At 38.6% G+C, this 16,960-nt stretch overlaps 1 protein-coding gene across 1 annotated transcript in view; it reads left to right on the top strand.

Moving 5' to 3' along the window:
• The window catches only part of MLIP (muscular LMNA interacting protein), a 131,775-nt gene that overhangs the window by 82,612 nt on the left and 32,203 nt on the right, over nt 1–16,960 (top strand). The window contains 1 exon segment of the mRNA XM_068960982.1: nt 6,771–6,815. Within this exon segment, the coding sequence (XP_068817083.1) occupies nt 6,771–6,815 (45 nt within the window).

The following is a 16,960-nucleotide window of genomic DNA, read 5'->3' as shown; positions in this document are numbered from 1 at the left end:
GACAGACCTTTGTTGGCAAAGTAATATCTCTGCTTTTTAATATGCTCTCTAGGTTGGTCATAACTTTCCTCCCAAGGAGTAAGCATCTTTTAATTTCATGGCTGCAGTCACCATCTGCAGTGATTTTGGAGCCCCCCAAAATAAAGTCTGACACTGTTTCCACTGTTTCCCCATCTATTTCCCATGAAGTGATGGGACCAGATGCCATGATCTTCATTTTCTGAATGTTGAGCTTTAAGCCAACCTTTTCACTCTCCTCTTTCACTTTCATCAAGAGGTTCTTTAGTTCTTCTTTGCTTTCTGCCATAAGGTTGGTGTCATCTGCATATCTGAGGTTATTGATATTTCTTCCAGCAATCTTGATTCCAGCTTGTGCTTCTTCCAGCCCAGTGTTTCTCATAATGTACTCTGCCTATAAGTTAAATAAGCAGGGTGACAATATTCAGCCTTGACGTACTCCTTTTCCTATTTGGAACCAATCTGTTGCTCCATGTCCAGTTCTAACTGTTGCTTCCTGACCTACATGCAGGTTTCTCAAGGGGCAGGTCAGGTGGTCTGGTACTCCCATCTCTTTCAGAATTTTCCACAGTTTATTGTGATCCACACAGTCAAAGGCTTTGGCACAGTCAATAAAGCAGAAATAGATATTTTTTTGGAACTCTCTTGCTTTTTCGATGAAGTCTGTTCTCTATGTCTGTAAGTCTGATTCTGTTTTGTAAATATGTTCATTTGTATCATATTTCAGATTCTATCTATAAGTTGAAGGAAAGTTACACGGTTCAAAATAGCCTGGAGTTAAAACTCCTCTCCAGATCCTCCCCACCATTCTATACAGAACAAAGAACTCTCTCACCCTAAGAATAGAATGGACAGGAAGGTTGATTTCGCCCAGCTCCCAGCCCTTCCCAAATCTACTGTCAGTGAATTCAAATCCTTTGAGCCTTAAGAAAACTCAGGATAATTAAAGTCAACAGAGAAAAGGTCAAAGAGAAACACTTTAATGCTATTGAATTGAGAGGGACATAACTGTTGAAGGAGAAAAAATTGCTAAAAGTGTTAGTGCAGAGGGTAGAAGGCAAAAGCAAGTGTTTAATACTTTTTACTTGCTGCAACTTGATTTTATTTCAGTCTCCCAAAAGGGTGTCTGCTAGTGTGATGCCAGATACCCATGAGTCAAGCATAGGGAACAGCTGCGGATTGCACGGAAAATTAGCATTAGAAAATACCTGAGGAGCTTGGTTTTTCTTTACATGCCTCTGGCATGAGATCTATGGAAAAGGAAAATGGTTTATCCAAAGTGGGTTCTTTATGTTTGGTGATCCATGTGCTTATGTACTTAGTGATAGGACCCACTCTGCTTTCAGTTTTCAGTTATCATTCACCTCTCAGAGGGTAAAAACCACATTGAAATGTGTCATAAAAAAGCAACGCTAGGCAATGACTGAAGTGCTTGGTTTTTCTTTATGTGCCTCGGGCATGAGGTCTTTGGCAATTCATTTTTCAGTGGATTTCAAATCCTTGTTTCTTTCTTTAGTCTAACTCTATTAGTTTGCATGTAACTTGCCTTTTTAACAGATTTTCTTTGAAATAAGAGGTTTTGATTCTCGCAATTTTTTGCCTGCTCTGTTTGTCTTAAAAAGTTTTGTGTTTTTTTGGTTTTCAGTGATGATAAATGGGTTAAAATACTTGCACTGTCCACCTTTTCTTTCTTTAGTAATTAAAATGATGTCAAAGGCTATAGAATGTAGACCATAGGACCTTGTTTCACACGAGAACCATTCTCACACTCTAGCTGATGCTCATCATGGGTAGATCAAATGTCTAATATGCTTAGTGCTGTTCAAATCCAGTTTCAGGTTTGTTTTTAGGTACCCCATGTTCCTTCTCGTCCTTAGTTTAGTTTTTTACCAATGGGCAGTTGTTTAAATATAGTAGTCTCCTCTCACTATTCACAGCTCCAATCTCAGCTCACCAAACAATCTTTCCTTACTCTTGAAAAATCATTGCTAGAATATTGGTAACATAACTATAGCTACAGAATTTAATAAACAATCTTAACCCATATTGGGCAAGGAGAAGGAGGCTTCTCTAAGGGTTTGACACAACTAGATTAGTTGAGAGAGTCTGATTTTATTAGTGATAATACACATAAGCCAATATTCTTTTTCTTTGATAAAGGATCTGCAGTGGCTTTACTCCACCCTGAAGTTCAAATTTAATTCTGTTTTTTTTCCCCCCTCTGGAAATAGTTTCTCAGAATAGTGATATGAAGTCCATTATATTAGATGAAATAAAAATGTATTGGGGATGTCTAAAACACCTTATTGTTATATCATCATTCTCAGTGAAGAAATTTGGGGGACTTGTGGAAATTGAATACAAAGATATATGAGTTTTTTCCCTAATTTAATCAATATATTTGCCTGAGCATTTTATCTTTTTTCTCTATGACTGTCTGGTATTATTTAGCAAAATATACTGAAAAATGTTAGAATGTAGTTAAATTGTGCAAATATTTTTAGTGGGTGACTTCTTTTTTCCTTAAAATTATTGAGATAAAAACTTAACTATGCTTTTTAAAATATTCTGTTTATTGAGCATGCTGGGTCTTCATTCTGCGTGGGCTTTCTCTAGTTGTGGTGAGTGGGACTACTCTCTAGTTGCGGTATGTGGGCTGCTCACTGCTGTGGGTCTCTTGTTGTGGAGCTTGGGCCCTAGGGCACGTGGACTTCAGCACCTGGAGCACGTGGGCTCAGCAGTTGTGGATCTTGGGCTCTAGAGCACAGGCTCAGCAATTGTGGCGCACGGGCCCAGTTGCTCCACCGGATGCGGAATCTTCCTGGACCAGGAATTGAACCAGTGTCCCCTGCATTGCAAAGCAGATTCTTAATCACTAGACCACCAGAGAAGCCCCTTAACTATGTTTTGTTTCCATCAAGACACATTTAGTTCAGCATATTTCATAGAAGCTGTTTAACTAAGGAAATGAGTAGAGAAATTCTCTCAGTATTCCAATAGTGAAAAACTAACTAAAGGAAAGAGATCCTAAGACATTAGAAGTAACCATTATTCGTATTGCATTAGGACCAACCTAGGTAGCATATTCAAAAGCAGAGACATTACTTTGCCGACTAAGGTCTGTCTAGTCAAGGCTATGGTTTTTCCTGTGGTCATGTATAGATGTGAGAGTTGGACTGTGAAGAAGGCTGAGCACCGAAGAACTGATGCGTTTAAACTGTGGTGTTGGAGAAGACTCTTGAGAGTCCCTTGGACTGCAAGGAGATCCAACCAGTCCATTCTGAAGGAGATCAGCCCTGGGATTTCTTTGGAAGGAATGATGCTAAAGCTGAAACTCCAGTACTTTGGCCATCTCATGCGAAGAGTTGACTCATTGGAAAAGACTCTGATGATGGGAGGGATTGGGGGCAGGAGGAGAAGGGGACGACCGAGGATGAGATGGCTGGATGGCATCACTGACTCGATGGACGTGAGTCTGAGTGAACTCTGGGAGTTGGTGATGGACAGGGAGGCCTGGTGTGCTGCGATTCATGGGGTCGCAAAGAGTTGGACACGACTAAGCGACTGAACTGAACGAGGTTAAAAATGAAGGCTTTGGTAAACTAAGCTATCACTGGAGTGAGCATTCTGAAGGACAATTTTCTGTAGCACGGAAGAGTCAGAAACCTTAGTGGACACAAACCTGGTCCACAGCTATTAGCCAGGACAGCTAGAGGTAGGAAGCCATTGGCCAGGACAGCCTGCTGCCTTAGAGCAACCAGAAATGACAGTGAACAGTGGCCATCTTGGTGAATGAAGAATGGCATGAGTCAAAAATAAAAAACAAACCGTGATGGACACAGCACAAGAAGGACTGCAAGTGCCTGGTTGTCATGTTTAGTGATTCACACTCCTGTGTGCTTGGCAATACCATGGGAGTCACTCAGCCTTCAGTGTTCAGTCATCATTCACCTCTCAGAGGGTAAAGACAACATTGACTCATCTGTCATAAACCTTGAAAATATTTGCAACTTCAAAAAGAATAGAAATAGTTTAGAAACACAGCTGTATTGTGTCTTAGCCAAGAATATTTATAATTGTGCATCTGTATTTGACCACTTCCTGGACTTCTCTGGGCCAGTGGTTAAGACTGCACTTTAAATGCAGGGCACAAGGGTTTGATCCCTAGTTTAGGAATATCCTGTATGCCATGTGGTGCAGCCAAACAAAAAATTATATATATTGCCCACTTCCCAACAATGGTGAAAGCTGAGCTGATATGAAAGCCCAGCCTCCCATTTAAGGGCAGAATAGCTTGAGAAAATGTAACTGTTAAAGTATATTTGTATCTCAAACTACAAGAAAGAAAGTGAAACTGTGGCTGCCAGATATGAAGAGAGAACTCTAGATGGGAAAATAAAATATAAGGTGGGGAAATAAGTAGAAATTCTGTAGGACACAGGTACATCAGAACCTAGGAGCCAGGAAAGAGTTTAACTTTCACTGTATGGTGAATCTGAGAGCTCAAAATGAATCCTTTGTGTGCATCCAGGTGTCTGGAAGGCCCCCTATCCATGAAGTGTGGGATAGAAAAAGACATACATCCTTCCAACATCTTTACCCTGCACTCCTGGGTACCCTGCACTCCTGCACATCCATAAAAAAAATGGGTGCTAAACTTATGAAGATGAAGGATTTGGAGCAAGTTCAATGGAACTTCCCAGGTGGTGCAGTTGATGAAGAATCTGCCTGCCAATGAAGGAGATGCAAAAGATGATGGTTCGATCCCTGGGTCAGGACGATCTCTGGAGCAGAAAATGGCAACCCATGCCAGTATTCTTGCTTGGAAAATTCCATGGACAGAAGAGCCTGGTGGGCTACAGTCCATGGGGTTGCAATGAGTTGTGTGCACACAACTGAGCGCACACGCAACAATAAACCTATGAAACTTAAACACATGGAGACCTGCGCCTCTGTGAGTTTGATGAAATAAAATGGAAACTTGTCCAGAGCCAGTGAAACTCCTGGGACCCCACCAGGGCAAACAGGAAATGTATTATTGGCATGGTTTCCCAACCCAGAGTTTCTCAGATACCTACAGAAATCTTCACTAAAAATACCCCGACTAAAGAGGAGCTCAAAATCAAAACTAAAATGTCACCAAATGAGTGAAGGACATCTTGGGACAGAGGCATGAAGGAGAATCAGTAGATACAAGAAACAGGAGATTTAATCATGCGTGTGTGTGTGCTAAGTCGCTCAGTCATGTTTGACTCTTTGTGACCCTATGGGATGTAGCTCACCAGGCTCCTCTGTCCATAGGATTTCTCTAGGCAAGAATACTGGAGTGGGTTGCCTTGCCCTCTTCCAGGGGATTTTCCTGACTCAAGGTTTGAACTGGGCGTCTCTTATGTCTCCTGTACTGGCAGGTAGGTTCTTTAGCACTAGTGAGTGCCACCTGGGAAGCCTGATTTAATCATGAGAGATTATAGAAAAATCTGGAATGAAATATAAATATAATAAAAATGTTGAAATAGTTAAAAGGAGTTACGGACACCATAAAAAGATCTAATAAAGAATCAAATTGAACTCCTTGAAGTTAAAAATGCTGTCATAAAAATATAAAATTCAATGGCCATGTATAATGTATATTAATATTGATTCATTAACTGTCAGGCTTATGTGTGGAAACAATCCAGAATGCAGCATAATGGGATGAAAAAATATGACAAGGAATTTTATGGAAATGAAGGATGGATTCAGAAGACCCAACATATATTTCACTGAAACTGTAAAGAACAGATTAGATGTAATAGGAGAGAAGCAATATGTGAAGAGATTCCTAGAGGATTTTCCAGAATCAAAGAAAGATATGCGTATGTATACTCAAGGAGTATACCAAGCCCCAGAGAAGGATATGTAAAAGGAGGTCACCCTCAGACACATCATAGTGAGCTTACAGAATTCCTTGGAGAAGAACCTTAAACACTAACCAAATGTGAAGACAGATAATCCAAGTTATGATGTTTAGACTGACAGCAGTTAACAGAAGTCAGAGCAAGTGGACAGTATCTTCAAGATGCTGGGAACAATAACCATTATCCTAGAATTCTATGTTCAGGTAAATTCTAGCTCAAGAGGAGAAGAAAATAAAGACATTTTCAGAGAGGGTTCAAGATGGGAAGCTCTGGGAAAAAAAAAAAAAACTATCAAAGCATTTACTTCAGTGAGAAGGAAACCAAATCCAGAAGAAAGGTGTGAAATTCAGGAACCGAGAATGATGAAACAATATTAATTTAAAAAAATAAAAGATTTTTTTCATGAAAGCTTTATTTTTTTTAATATGAGTAATTTAAGGAAAAAATCTGTTGATTTCTTTTACTATAAATAAATATAAATAGCTAACAGTGTTGGTATAAGTAGAATATGGAGTGTATGGAGAATGAAATATCACATCACCCTGAAGAATTTTTGATGCCTTTTGCTGGTGCTTGTGTTAAGATGCTAAGGAAAAGCACTTTGGAAAACATCATATTTACAACTATGTGAGTTGAATGAAAATGTGTGGGAGAAATATTGAAAGGCAATGAGCAAAAAAATGTAAAACAATTATTTTAGAGTTGATATAATGGCATTTTCCCTTAATATCTGTCAAAATTCTACAATTGATATGTATTATTTTAATAATAAAAACTTCAATATACTTTAAAAACATAGATATATTTACTAAATTATGAATTTCACTAAAAGACATTATGTTTATAATTTTGCAGGCAAACCTCTCCTCACCATCTTCTACGGTATCAGAGAGTCAGCTGGTATGTATCCTGTTATTAAATCATAGACCTGCTACTTTAGAAAATCCTAATCTTTCAAGGTAGATTTATCTGAACAAAAATGAATCAGTTCTAATGCAGTAGATGAAACTGGAGCCTATTATACAGAGTGAAATAAGTCAGAAAGAAAAACACCAATACAGTATATTAACGCATATATATGGAATTTAGAAAGATGGTAGCGATGATCCTATATGCCAGACAGCAAAAGAGACACAGAGTAAAGAACAGACTTTTGGACTCTGTGGGAGAAGGTGAGGGTGGAATGATTTGAGAGAATACCATTGAAACATGTGTATTACCATATGTGAAACAGATCACCAGTCTAAGTTTGATGCATGAAACAGGGCACTCAAAGCTGGTGCACTGGGTCAACCCAGAGGGATGGGATGGGGAGGGAAGAGGGAGGGGGGTTCTGGATGTGGCACGCATGTACACCCGTGGCTGATTCATGTCAACATATGGCAAAAACCACTACAGTATTGTGAAGTAATTAGCCTCCAATTAAAATAAATAGATAAATTTTTTAAAAAGTGAACTAAGGAGAAATATACTATGAATAAGTTTCTTTGCTTACTTGTCTAGGAAAAGTTTATTGATGCTTTACTAAAGCTCCATGCTGGTTGTTTTGTAGGTTACAACATGCATAAAAACATACCTAGACCATGTTTGCTGGTAACTTGCATCCTGGTGGTGGTGGTAGAATAGAGTGGTCAGGGCTTGAAGCAAGATACTGATGTTTTAGAGGCAAAGATTCATTTCCTGGTGGGAGAGATCAGAAAAGGGTTCAAGAACAAGGTCATCTTTAATCATGTAGGGTAGGTTCTGAACTTGGGGAAATAGGAAATGAGATGTTTCAGGCAGGAAGATAAAGAATGATCAAACCAGGGATGAGCAACAGAAATATAGTATGAACCATAAGTATAAATCACGTAGGCAATTTAAAATATTCTAGTAGCCATGTAAAACTAAAAAGAAACCAGTCACATTAATTTAAATACTATATTTTATATACACACATTATCCTTTCAACATACAGTAGTATAAAATTGAGATTATTTTCCATTATTTTTGTAGGGGTAAAATCTTGGAAATCTGCAGTGTATTTTATATTTACAGCATATCTCAATTCAGACTTGCCACATTTCAAGGGCCCAACAAGGGGGCTGGTGGCTACTCTGCAGGACAATGCAGATCTAGGCTCTAGGATCTGTTTGTTATTTATAGATAAATATTTAATTAAATAGAAAAATTACTTTTTCTTACAGTGTTTCATATTTCTTATTGTTGCAAGTGGTTAGCAAATGGGAACCATGATATAAACTGACTAGATACTATTACATGTCTTTTAACTGTTTATAATTATAGGTTCCTAAACACTAGACACGGTAAAGGAAGTGAAAAGGAATGAAAATATCTAGCAAAATGAATGAAAATATCTAGAAAAGTAGTGTGATACTGATTCTTCTCTTTTTAAGCAATTATTTCTATATCGTACATCCATAACCAACAAGTCATCTTGTCATTATCATGCCAAAATGATAACAATGTTTTATTTGTAGTGCTAGAAAATCATAAAGAATGTAGTTTGACTCTTAAAATAGCCTGACTGAAGCAAATGGCTTGGGTATGGTGTTTATATGTATAGTTTGTATATGAGGTGTGTTTGTAAGGAGATCCAACCAGTCCATTCTAAAGGAGATCAGTCCTGGGTGTTCTTTGCAAGGAATGATGCTAAAGCTGAAACTCCAGTACTTTGGCCACCTCATGTGAAGAATTGACTCACTGGAAAAGACTCTGATGCTGGGAGGGATTGGGGACAGGAGGAGAAGGGGACGACAGAGGATGAGATGGCTGGATGGCATCACTGACTCGATGGACGTGAGTCTGAGTGAACTCTGGGAGTTGGTGATGGACAGGGAGGCCTGGCGTGCTGTGATTCACGGGGTGGCAAAGAGTCGGACACGACTGAGCGACTGAACTGAACTGAACTGAACTGAACTGTGTGTATGCATTTAGTGTCATTTGGTTAAGAATAGTGGCAGGCAGTATGCTAAGTCGCTTCAGTCGTGTCCGACTCTGTGCGACCCCATAGACGGCAGCCTGCCAGGCTCCCCTGTCCCTGGTATTCTCCAGGCAAGAACACTGGAGCGGGTTGCCATTTCCTTCTCCAATGCATGAAAGTGAAAAGTGAAAGTGAAGTCGCTCAGTCTGTCCTACTCTTAGCGACCCCATGGACTGCAGCCTACCAGACTCCTCCGTCCATGGGATTTTCCAGGCAAGAGTACTGGAGTGGGGTGCCATTGCCTTCTCTGGCAGGCAGTATAGCATAGTTGAAAGGATGCTGGAACAGGGGCCAGAAGACCTACCTTTTACTTCCTGCTGTGACACTAACTACTGGACAGTGAGAAGTCAGGAATCTGAGAACCTGGGCTTCAATTTCCTAACTGAACAATGAAAGCATTCAATTACACTCTGTCCAAGCCTCTCTAGGGCAGAGTCCACGGTTACTAGCTCAAGGGAGCGAAGGCGTTGCCATGGAAACAAGCACTGTGCTAACATTATGAAGTTGAGCAGTTTCCCACTTTAGATATGGGACTACTGTTATAGCTACTTTAATATTTAAATTAATGATATATGTACGTGTTTCTTGAGAGTAATGTTTGAAAATCAAGAAATATTTCTATACTCAACATAGTACACACAAAACAGATTTTAGGTGTTGACTGTGTGTGAATGTATATATGTATTATCAGACTAACATGTATATGGTATATATACAGATATATGATTGATATATGTATAGATGTCAGTCTTGATATAATATTTTACAAAACACTTTAAGAAAGCAAATATGATTTCATGAAATAAGATATAGTATGAATGGCTCATTGTAAATGTGATAATGAAATTTTTTTGGCCTAATCAAATAATTCTATGAATTTGACTCTTGTGTTCTCTAGGGGAAAAAATGCAAAGCAATGCTTTAACTGATGTTGATGATAATTTTTTTGCATTTACTTTAGACCTTTTCTATAGAGAATTCAAGGAATTTTTTAGCCAAGTTTTAAATTAAGTTTTAATCCCCAAATGCACTTGAGATCTAGGTAGGTTTGTGAAGTGATTATTCTCAAGCAAGCTATCACACACAAAAAGAACATCTCTTGAACTGATGTAATTATTCAGTTTAATCACTGACTTTTATCTCATTGCATTAACCCTGTACTTACATTCCCTGAGTATGGAATAATATAGAAATAATTACATACTAGTGCTACTGTATAAATTTGCTTTTAAAGAATTTATAATATTTCTGCCCTTAAGTATTGTCATTTATGAATTAAATTATAATTTTTCATTTTTATGAGTGGATTTCCAATATTTGCCATTATGAATTCTCTTTTGAGTTAAGTTCTGAATAAAATGAGTAAATAAGGATACCTTTGAAAAACCAATAAGTGTATATATACATATACACACACACATTTAAATGTGTGTGTTTGTAACATATGCTATGCATATAAATGTCATATTACAGGTAATTCTGATGGCACATACACATGTATATGTATTGCTTTTTGTTTATACATGTGTAAACATGTATATAATACAGGAAAACAATTTGGGGGAACATATGATAGACTATGGTTAAATTATGTAAATAAATATTGTACATTTTGCATGAAATAAGCAGTTAATTAAAATTATTTGACTCCTATTTTAGGGGAGAAATGTAATAAATTGTTTGAAGTGAAAATAAATGATGGATTGCTATGGTAGCCTAAGCTTAATACAGAAGCCATTTTGTTTTTGAGCTTTGGCTTTTTACTCAGCCATAAAAAGTAACACATTTGAGTCAGTTCTAATGAGGTGGATGAACCTAGAGCCTGTCATACAGAGTGAAGTACTTACTTCAGAAAAGGAAAGGTAAATATCATATGCTAACACATACATCTGGAATCTAGAAAGATGGTGCTGGTGAAATTATTTGCAGGGCAGCAACAGAGACACAGACATAGAGAGCAGACTGATGGACAGGGCAGGGTGGGGTAGGGCTGAGAAGGAAGGAGAGGATGGGACGTGTGGAGAGAGTAATGTGGAAACTTACAGTACCGTATGGAAAACAAGTAGTCAGCGGGAGTTTGCTGTATGGCTCAGGAAACTCAAACAGGGGCCCTGTGACAGCCTAGAGGGGCGGTGTGGGGAGGGAGATGGGAAGGAGGCTGAAGAGGGAGGGAACGTATGTATGCCTATGGCTGATTCATGTTGAGGTTTGGCAGAAACCAACACAGCTCTGTAAGGCAATTATCTTTCAATTAAAAAATAAATTAAACAAAAAGACCAAGAAAAAACCAAACTTTTTTTCATTTTTTTTTCTTTTTAACTTGGCTTACCTGATTACATTATAATTATGCCAATTCAACACTTCAAGGAAGAAAAGAAATGTGATCTTTCCCCTTACTATTAAAATATTTCCACTGTTCACCCTGCAAGCCAAGTTATATAATATTAGGCTCAGAAAGAAGTGTTTTGGGGATCCTTTTGAAACTTGTTCACCAATTATGTCTCTGTTTACTTTGTGGCCATTTCACAGATAAAGAAAGAGGGTCATAGAGTTTGAATAGATTATCTAAGATCACAGGGTTCATGCTCATCTTTGTTGTGTGACTTTTAAAAAGATATCATTATTGATTTTAGATAATTCAAGGAGGCAAAAAAAAGGCCGTTGGGAAATCAGGACTCTATGGAAGTGTGACCTTCACTGGCCACATATGGTCACTTCCTGAAGAGGAGGGACTGGGTTGAGTCCAGTAGGGTACTGAGGCTTCACACCTACGGACAGAGAATCCCTTGGCATCTGAAAGGGAACAAAAGGAAAGGAAGATCCAGGATCTAGGCTGACCCTTCACAAAGCTTCCCTAATTCCTGGACTGGGTCATCACAGTATTAACAGAGGCTGGCGGCGTCTTTTTTCTCTGAGTAAGAAAACAGGTTGGGCTCAACACGATGGGTAAGCACTGGTCTTCTTTGGCAGTTAGATGGGGACCCTAAGGTTAGAAGACACTGGCTTTTGCTTTTGAAATTTTACGCCACTGCAGAATGCTCATTGTTGCCCAAGACGCAACACCGAATCTAGAGAGTACAACAGATTTAATAAACCACATGACTGCATACAGGTAAGAGCAAAGTGCATCTTACTGGAACATGATACAGAAGAGTACTTAACCTTTCAGATGTTTTGTTCCCGGTTCTGAAAGCCCGCTGATGTGTCTGGTTTTAGTGGCGCATGACTATTCTTCTAAGAGCCCTTGAGGTCTCTGTTGTTCAAAAATGGCAGCCCTGCAAGCTTTTGTGTAGAACTCATGCCTTCTTTAAACTTAAAGGCAGTTTATTCTTTACTAATTTGCCTTGACACAACATGCTTAAGTGCGCCAGGGTTTGTCATGGATGCCTCCTCAGGTTTGAGTCACGCTATTGGCTTCTCTTTAACCACTGAGATATTTCAATCTGGCCAATCTATGTTGTGTACGTTTCAAAAGATGTTTTCTGAGCTGTGGAATAGGTTTATAATGATTGAAATCTTGTATATTTTATTGTAATACAACTATCATAGTAATCAAAAAAACATAAAACATTTTTTCAAAAGCTCATCAGATAAACATTTTCCTGAGTAATCAAGATCCTTTGGTATCAGTACTCTGAATTATAAATACAAAAGCAAGAAAAAGGAAAGAATTTTTTTCTTTTTCAATTTCCTTCTGTGCTATTTTCTCTTTACAAAGTTCTGTCATGCATATTATCTTATTAGATTTGCACAGTCACTTTGTGACTTAGTATGGCAGGAATTGTTATTTCCATTATTCTGATGAAAAACACTCTGAAGTCTACCATATCTCAAAAGTCCTGTAGCTAATGGGTGGTATTAAAATCTGTCCACACCCTCCTCCCCAATCTTGGAAGCTTTACTCTGTACTATAATGTTTTAAAATTTAAGATATTTCTTTGAGAGAAAAAAAGCTTAAGTATTTGCTATAAGCACATTAACATTTTTATTTAAAAAAGAATTGGAGTTAATGAACATTTATTAATTGAATGAGTGAATCAGCTAAATAATTTAGAAAATGTTGCTTCTGTCCACAGTCTTGACTAGGAGAATGTTTTTGCATTTCTTTGAGTTTGTTGCCCCAGTAACTTAAAAAACAAAAACAAAAGCACTGGAGAATATAGGCAAGACAGAAGCAAATGGCTAAAAGAAGTAGCGATGGTACTTTCACACTGTTTGGATCCATCAAATTAGTAGAATTCCTAGCCAGACCCGTGGATTTTCTATGTGCTATGTTCTGTCATTTCCTTGCTGATTTTTGTTGTTGTTGCCGTTTTGTTTTCTAATCACATGACCTGAGAGCTTGCTACTGCAGTCAAAGGCAGTTAAAAACACAGTCTGCTAGTTGGAGTTAATTTAAGAAAGATGTTGTTTTAAGAAGGCATTATCTATATAATGTGTTCTCTAGATCAGTGCTGGCAGTTACTTTTCAAATTTGGTCTCCAGCCAGAGGCAATACCAACCTGTTGTCTTAGAGTTATAAGTTCCAAAGGACATAGACAATGTCTATTTTTCACAGTGCGCAAGTAACAATGCTCTCGGGTTAGTGTTTGCTTGATTAGTGTGAGCAGTGGAACCAGCACCCCACAGGCCATTAAAACCTGCCTCCAGGCTCTGGGACTCCACACACTGCATCTCTTGGGCTTTTTCTCCATTAAGGCTAAGAATAGAGTTAGATGTGATCTCCCAAGTCTCACCCACTCTCGAATTCTCCAGAGAACATGACATCATTGTCTTCTGGTGGTGTTAGTTTTATTGCTTATCACTGTAATCAAATGGGGGAAAATAAATTATTTTTAAAAAATAGAGTTAAAATCTTGCAAAGTCCTTAAAGATGTGATCCCTGGTCTTGACTTCCTGTATCATTAAAGATGGTAACTTCTGCTTTCTACTCATCTCTGAAGGTGGCGCTCGCTAATCCACATTCCTTCTTCTAGCTCTCTAGGGGTGAGAGGTAGTGTGGGTCTTCTTTCTTATAGTGTTCCCTTTTCCTTGGTTATACTGTAATCAAAAAGTCAGTCCAAGAAAAATAAGTGTGTTCATGCTAAGTCACTTCAGGCATGTCTGACTCTTTGCAACCCCATGAACTATAGCCTATCAGGTTCCTCTGTCCATGAAACTCTCCAGGCAAGAGCACTGCAGTAACAGGATTTTCCCAACCCAGGGATCGAACCCGTGTCTCTTATATCCCCTGCATTGGTAGGCAGGTTTTTTTTTTTTTTTTTTTTTTTACACCACTAGCACCATCTGGGAAGTCCAAGAAAAATGAGAGGAGACACTAAATGGGCAGTCAAAAATTTTTTAAGGCTTTAATGTTGGATTATAGCCTACATATTGAGCTTCTGCCTGTCAATTAGTTTATCCTTCAAATGTCTGTTTAGCATCTACTAGGTTCCTAACACAGTTCTAGGTGTTAGAAGGACAATAGTGAAGAAAACAATGATCTCTGGCCTCACAGAGCTTGCATTCTAGTGGAGGAAGCAAGAAAATAAACGTCAACTGAGGTCAGACAGAAATAAAAATAGGGCAAGTAAGATCTTTTATACAGATCATTAGAGAAGACCTATCTGATAATAAGGTGGCATTTGAGCAGAGACATGGAGAATTGAAAGAGTGTCCCAGAAAGGGAGAAGAGAGTTCCAGACAATGTGAAGGCCAAGTTCAAACTCCAGAGGAGGGAAGACACAGTGTGTACCAGAGGGGACAGTGAGGGAGAGAGGTCTGAGCAGGAGATATGATGGGAAACGGGAGGCTGTTTGGGGAGTGAAAGAGTAGGTCTCCCTGCAGGCACTGTAAGGGTTTTAGCTTTTATTCTAAGTGAGAAGGTGGAGTTAGAGAGGAGCTTTGAGAGGAGTCCAGTGATGTGGCTTGACTTACATGGTGGTTGTAATGTGCTTAACTCGCCTGAACTGTGAGCCCTCTGAGAACACGAGGTATGTCTTGTTCACCTCTGTGTAGACACTGCATTTCCAGACATAGACTAGATCTCAACTGGAAAAATGGCTCCAGAGAGCATCTGATAGATGATCTGATAGAAGGATGCTTCAGAGCTCTAAGACAATGATTGTTTTGTCTTTGAGGCACTTCACAAATGTCAGGAATACATACATAATTACATATGTACATTATATATGTATATGTGTAACTGAATCACTTTGCTGTACATCTGAAACTAATACATTGTAAATCAGCTATATTTTAGTTTAAAGCAGAGAATTTATCAGTACTGTATGAGCTACTCTGCTCTTCAAAGCAAATGGAGAGTAGAGTTCTCTGTGATTGTTGGAGTCTAGCACTCTTGGAATTGTGTCAAGAAGAATATAAACAGGCAGAGTATCCATCCACTAAAAGCCCACATATTCACCGGCCTCTAATGAGGTTCTCAGATTTTAAAACTGTAATAACTAATCAAAATCATAATATTCTGGTTCTAGTTAAAAATAAAATGTCTGATCATCCCTTCTACAATGATAATTCTATTTTTCTGAATGTGGGGAAAGTGTTTTAATAGCAAGAATGAAAAGATTAGCAATTATTTCCCCAAAATATAGCTCTAAAAGAGAAAAAAAAAGTCTTATGTACAGTGTAAATAATTTCTCAAGAGGTTCATCACAGTACATTGAAATTTGCTTTTTGAAGAACTTTCTTATTTTTCTTCCTGTGTCCTTTGTGCTGAGAAGGGGAGTTATTGCCTGTTTTATTTCTCCGCTTAGATGGAGTGACTTTTCCTGGTGACAGAATGATATTTGTATCACTGTTGACTCTAGCTGGATTTGTCAATGCTTTAGCAGCTAAAAATGAATCATCCAGAGCAATTAAAATCCTGGGCTTATGATCAGACCAGACTTGGATTAAATCTTGAGTTGTTCACGTATTAACTGCATGACTTTGGCATGTTACTGATTCTGACTCTTTCACAGGGCGTTGAGAAGAGGAACTGAGATAATCAATGTAACATATTGAATGTGGTGCCTGTAATATATAGAACTGGAGTCTTCAGAACAATGATGGTGTCACTATCTAGAGTGCTCAACCTTTGAGGCAGGTTTTGAAGCAGTAGTAGAACGGTATGGGTAGGTGCAGAGGCCTGCCTTGGTCAGGACTGATTGTGTACCATGGTTCATGGAGAGTGCATGAGGTTCAGAATTGGGCTGCCAAGCTTTGAGTTCCAGTTTGACCAAACACTGAGACACAGTTAGGTGTGGAGGGTGTGGGTAAAGGTTACAGGATGGGAAGTGTGAACAATGTCAAAGGCAAACTATGTTTAGTATTCTTTTGCATGGAGTTGACTTCCCTGTCCATTAAATGCTGACTGGTGAGTGACAGCAAGTTAAGGTTCAGGGGGGAAAAATAAGAAAAAGAAAAAAAAAATCATGATTACAGAAAGAGGTGGTGAATATAATGGAAGAATCAGGGTGAGGCAACAGTTCTGAGATCAAGGAAGCAAACCAGAAGAAGGAAAATTCAGAGACTTCTGGTAGACCAAGACTAGGGACACTGAGTCCAAGTAAAGAGCATCTGGAAAATCTGAAATAGAGAATCTAACTAGACTAATTATAATTAGAAAATATTTTTCTATTTTCTAATAGAAAATCTGAAGTAGAGAAAATAGGGAAAGAATCATTGTCGAATGGTCAGACAACCATCAGATTCAGGAAGTTCATAGCAACATAAAGCATAAGGCCTGGTAGAGAAACAAATATGAAACATAAGTAACTGATTCTGATATTAAAGCTATTAATATTTGATATCCAACCAACCAGAAGAGTGTCTTTTCTGGACTCACCCTGGAGGATGATGAAACCAAGAGAGATGATCCGAGTGGAAGGTTTCAGGTCAGGATAACCCAACACGTCAACCTGCTAGCAATGCAGGGACCAGGGGATCTTGTTTTCCTGGCAGGGAGAGTCTTCTAGCATATCAAGTGCATCTGGCCAGATTTCTCACCTCTGCTTTCATCTTTCTGCTGCTGCTGTCAAGCTTAGCTCCTAAAATTCCATGCTGGCTTTAGAACCTGGTAAAC

This window comes from Capricornis sumatraensis, chromosome 22, assembly GCF_032405125.1.
Source record: "Capricornis sumatraensis isolate serow.1 chromosome 22, serow.2, whole genome shotgun sequence".
In the NCBI taxonomy this organism is placed as follows: domain Eukaryota; kingdom Metazoa; phylum Chordata; class Mammalia; order Artiodactyla; family Bovidae; genus Capricornis; species Capricornis sumatraensis.
The sequence above is the reverse complement of the archived record's forward strand: the minus strand, read 5'-3'. Positions and strand labels throughout refer to the sequence as shown.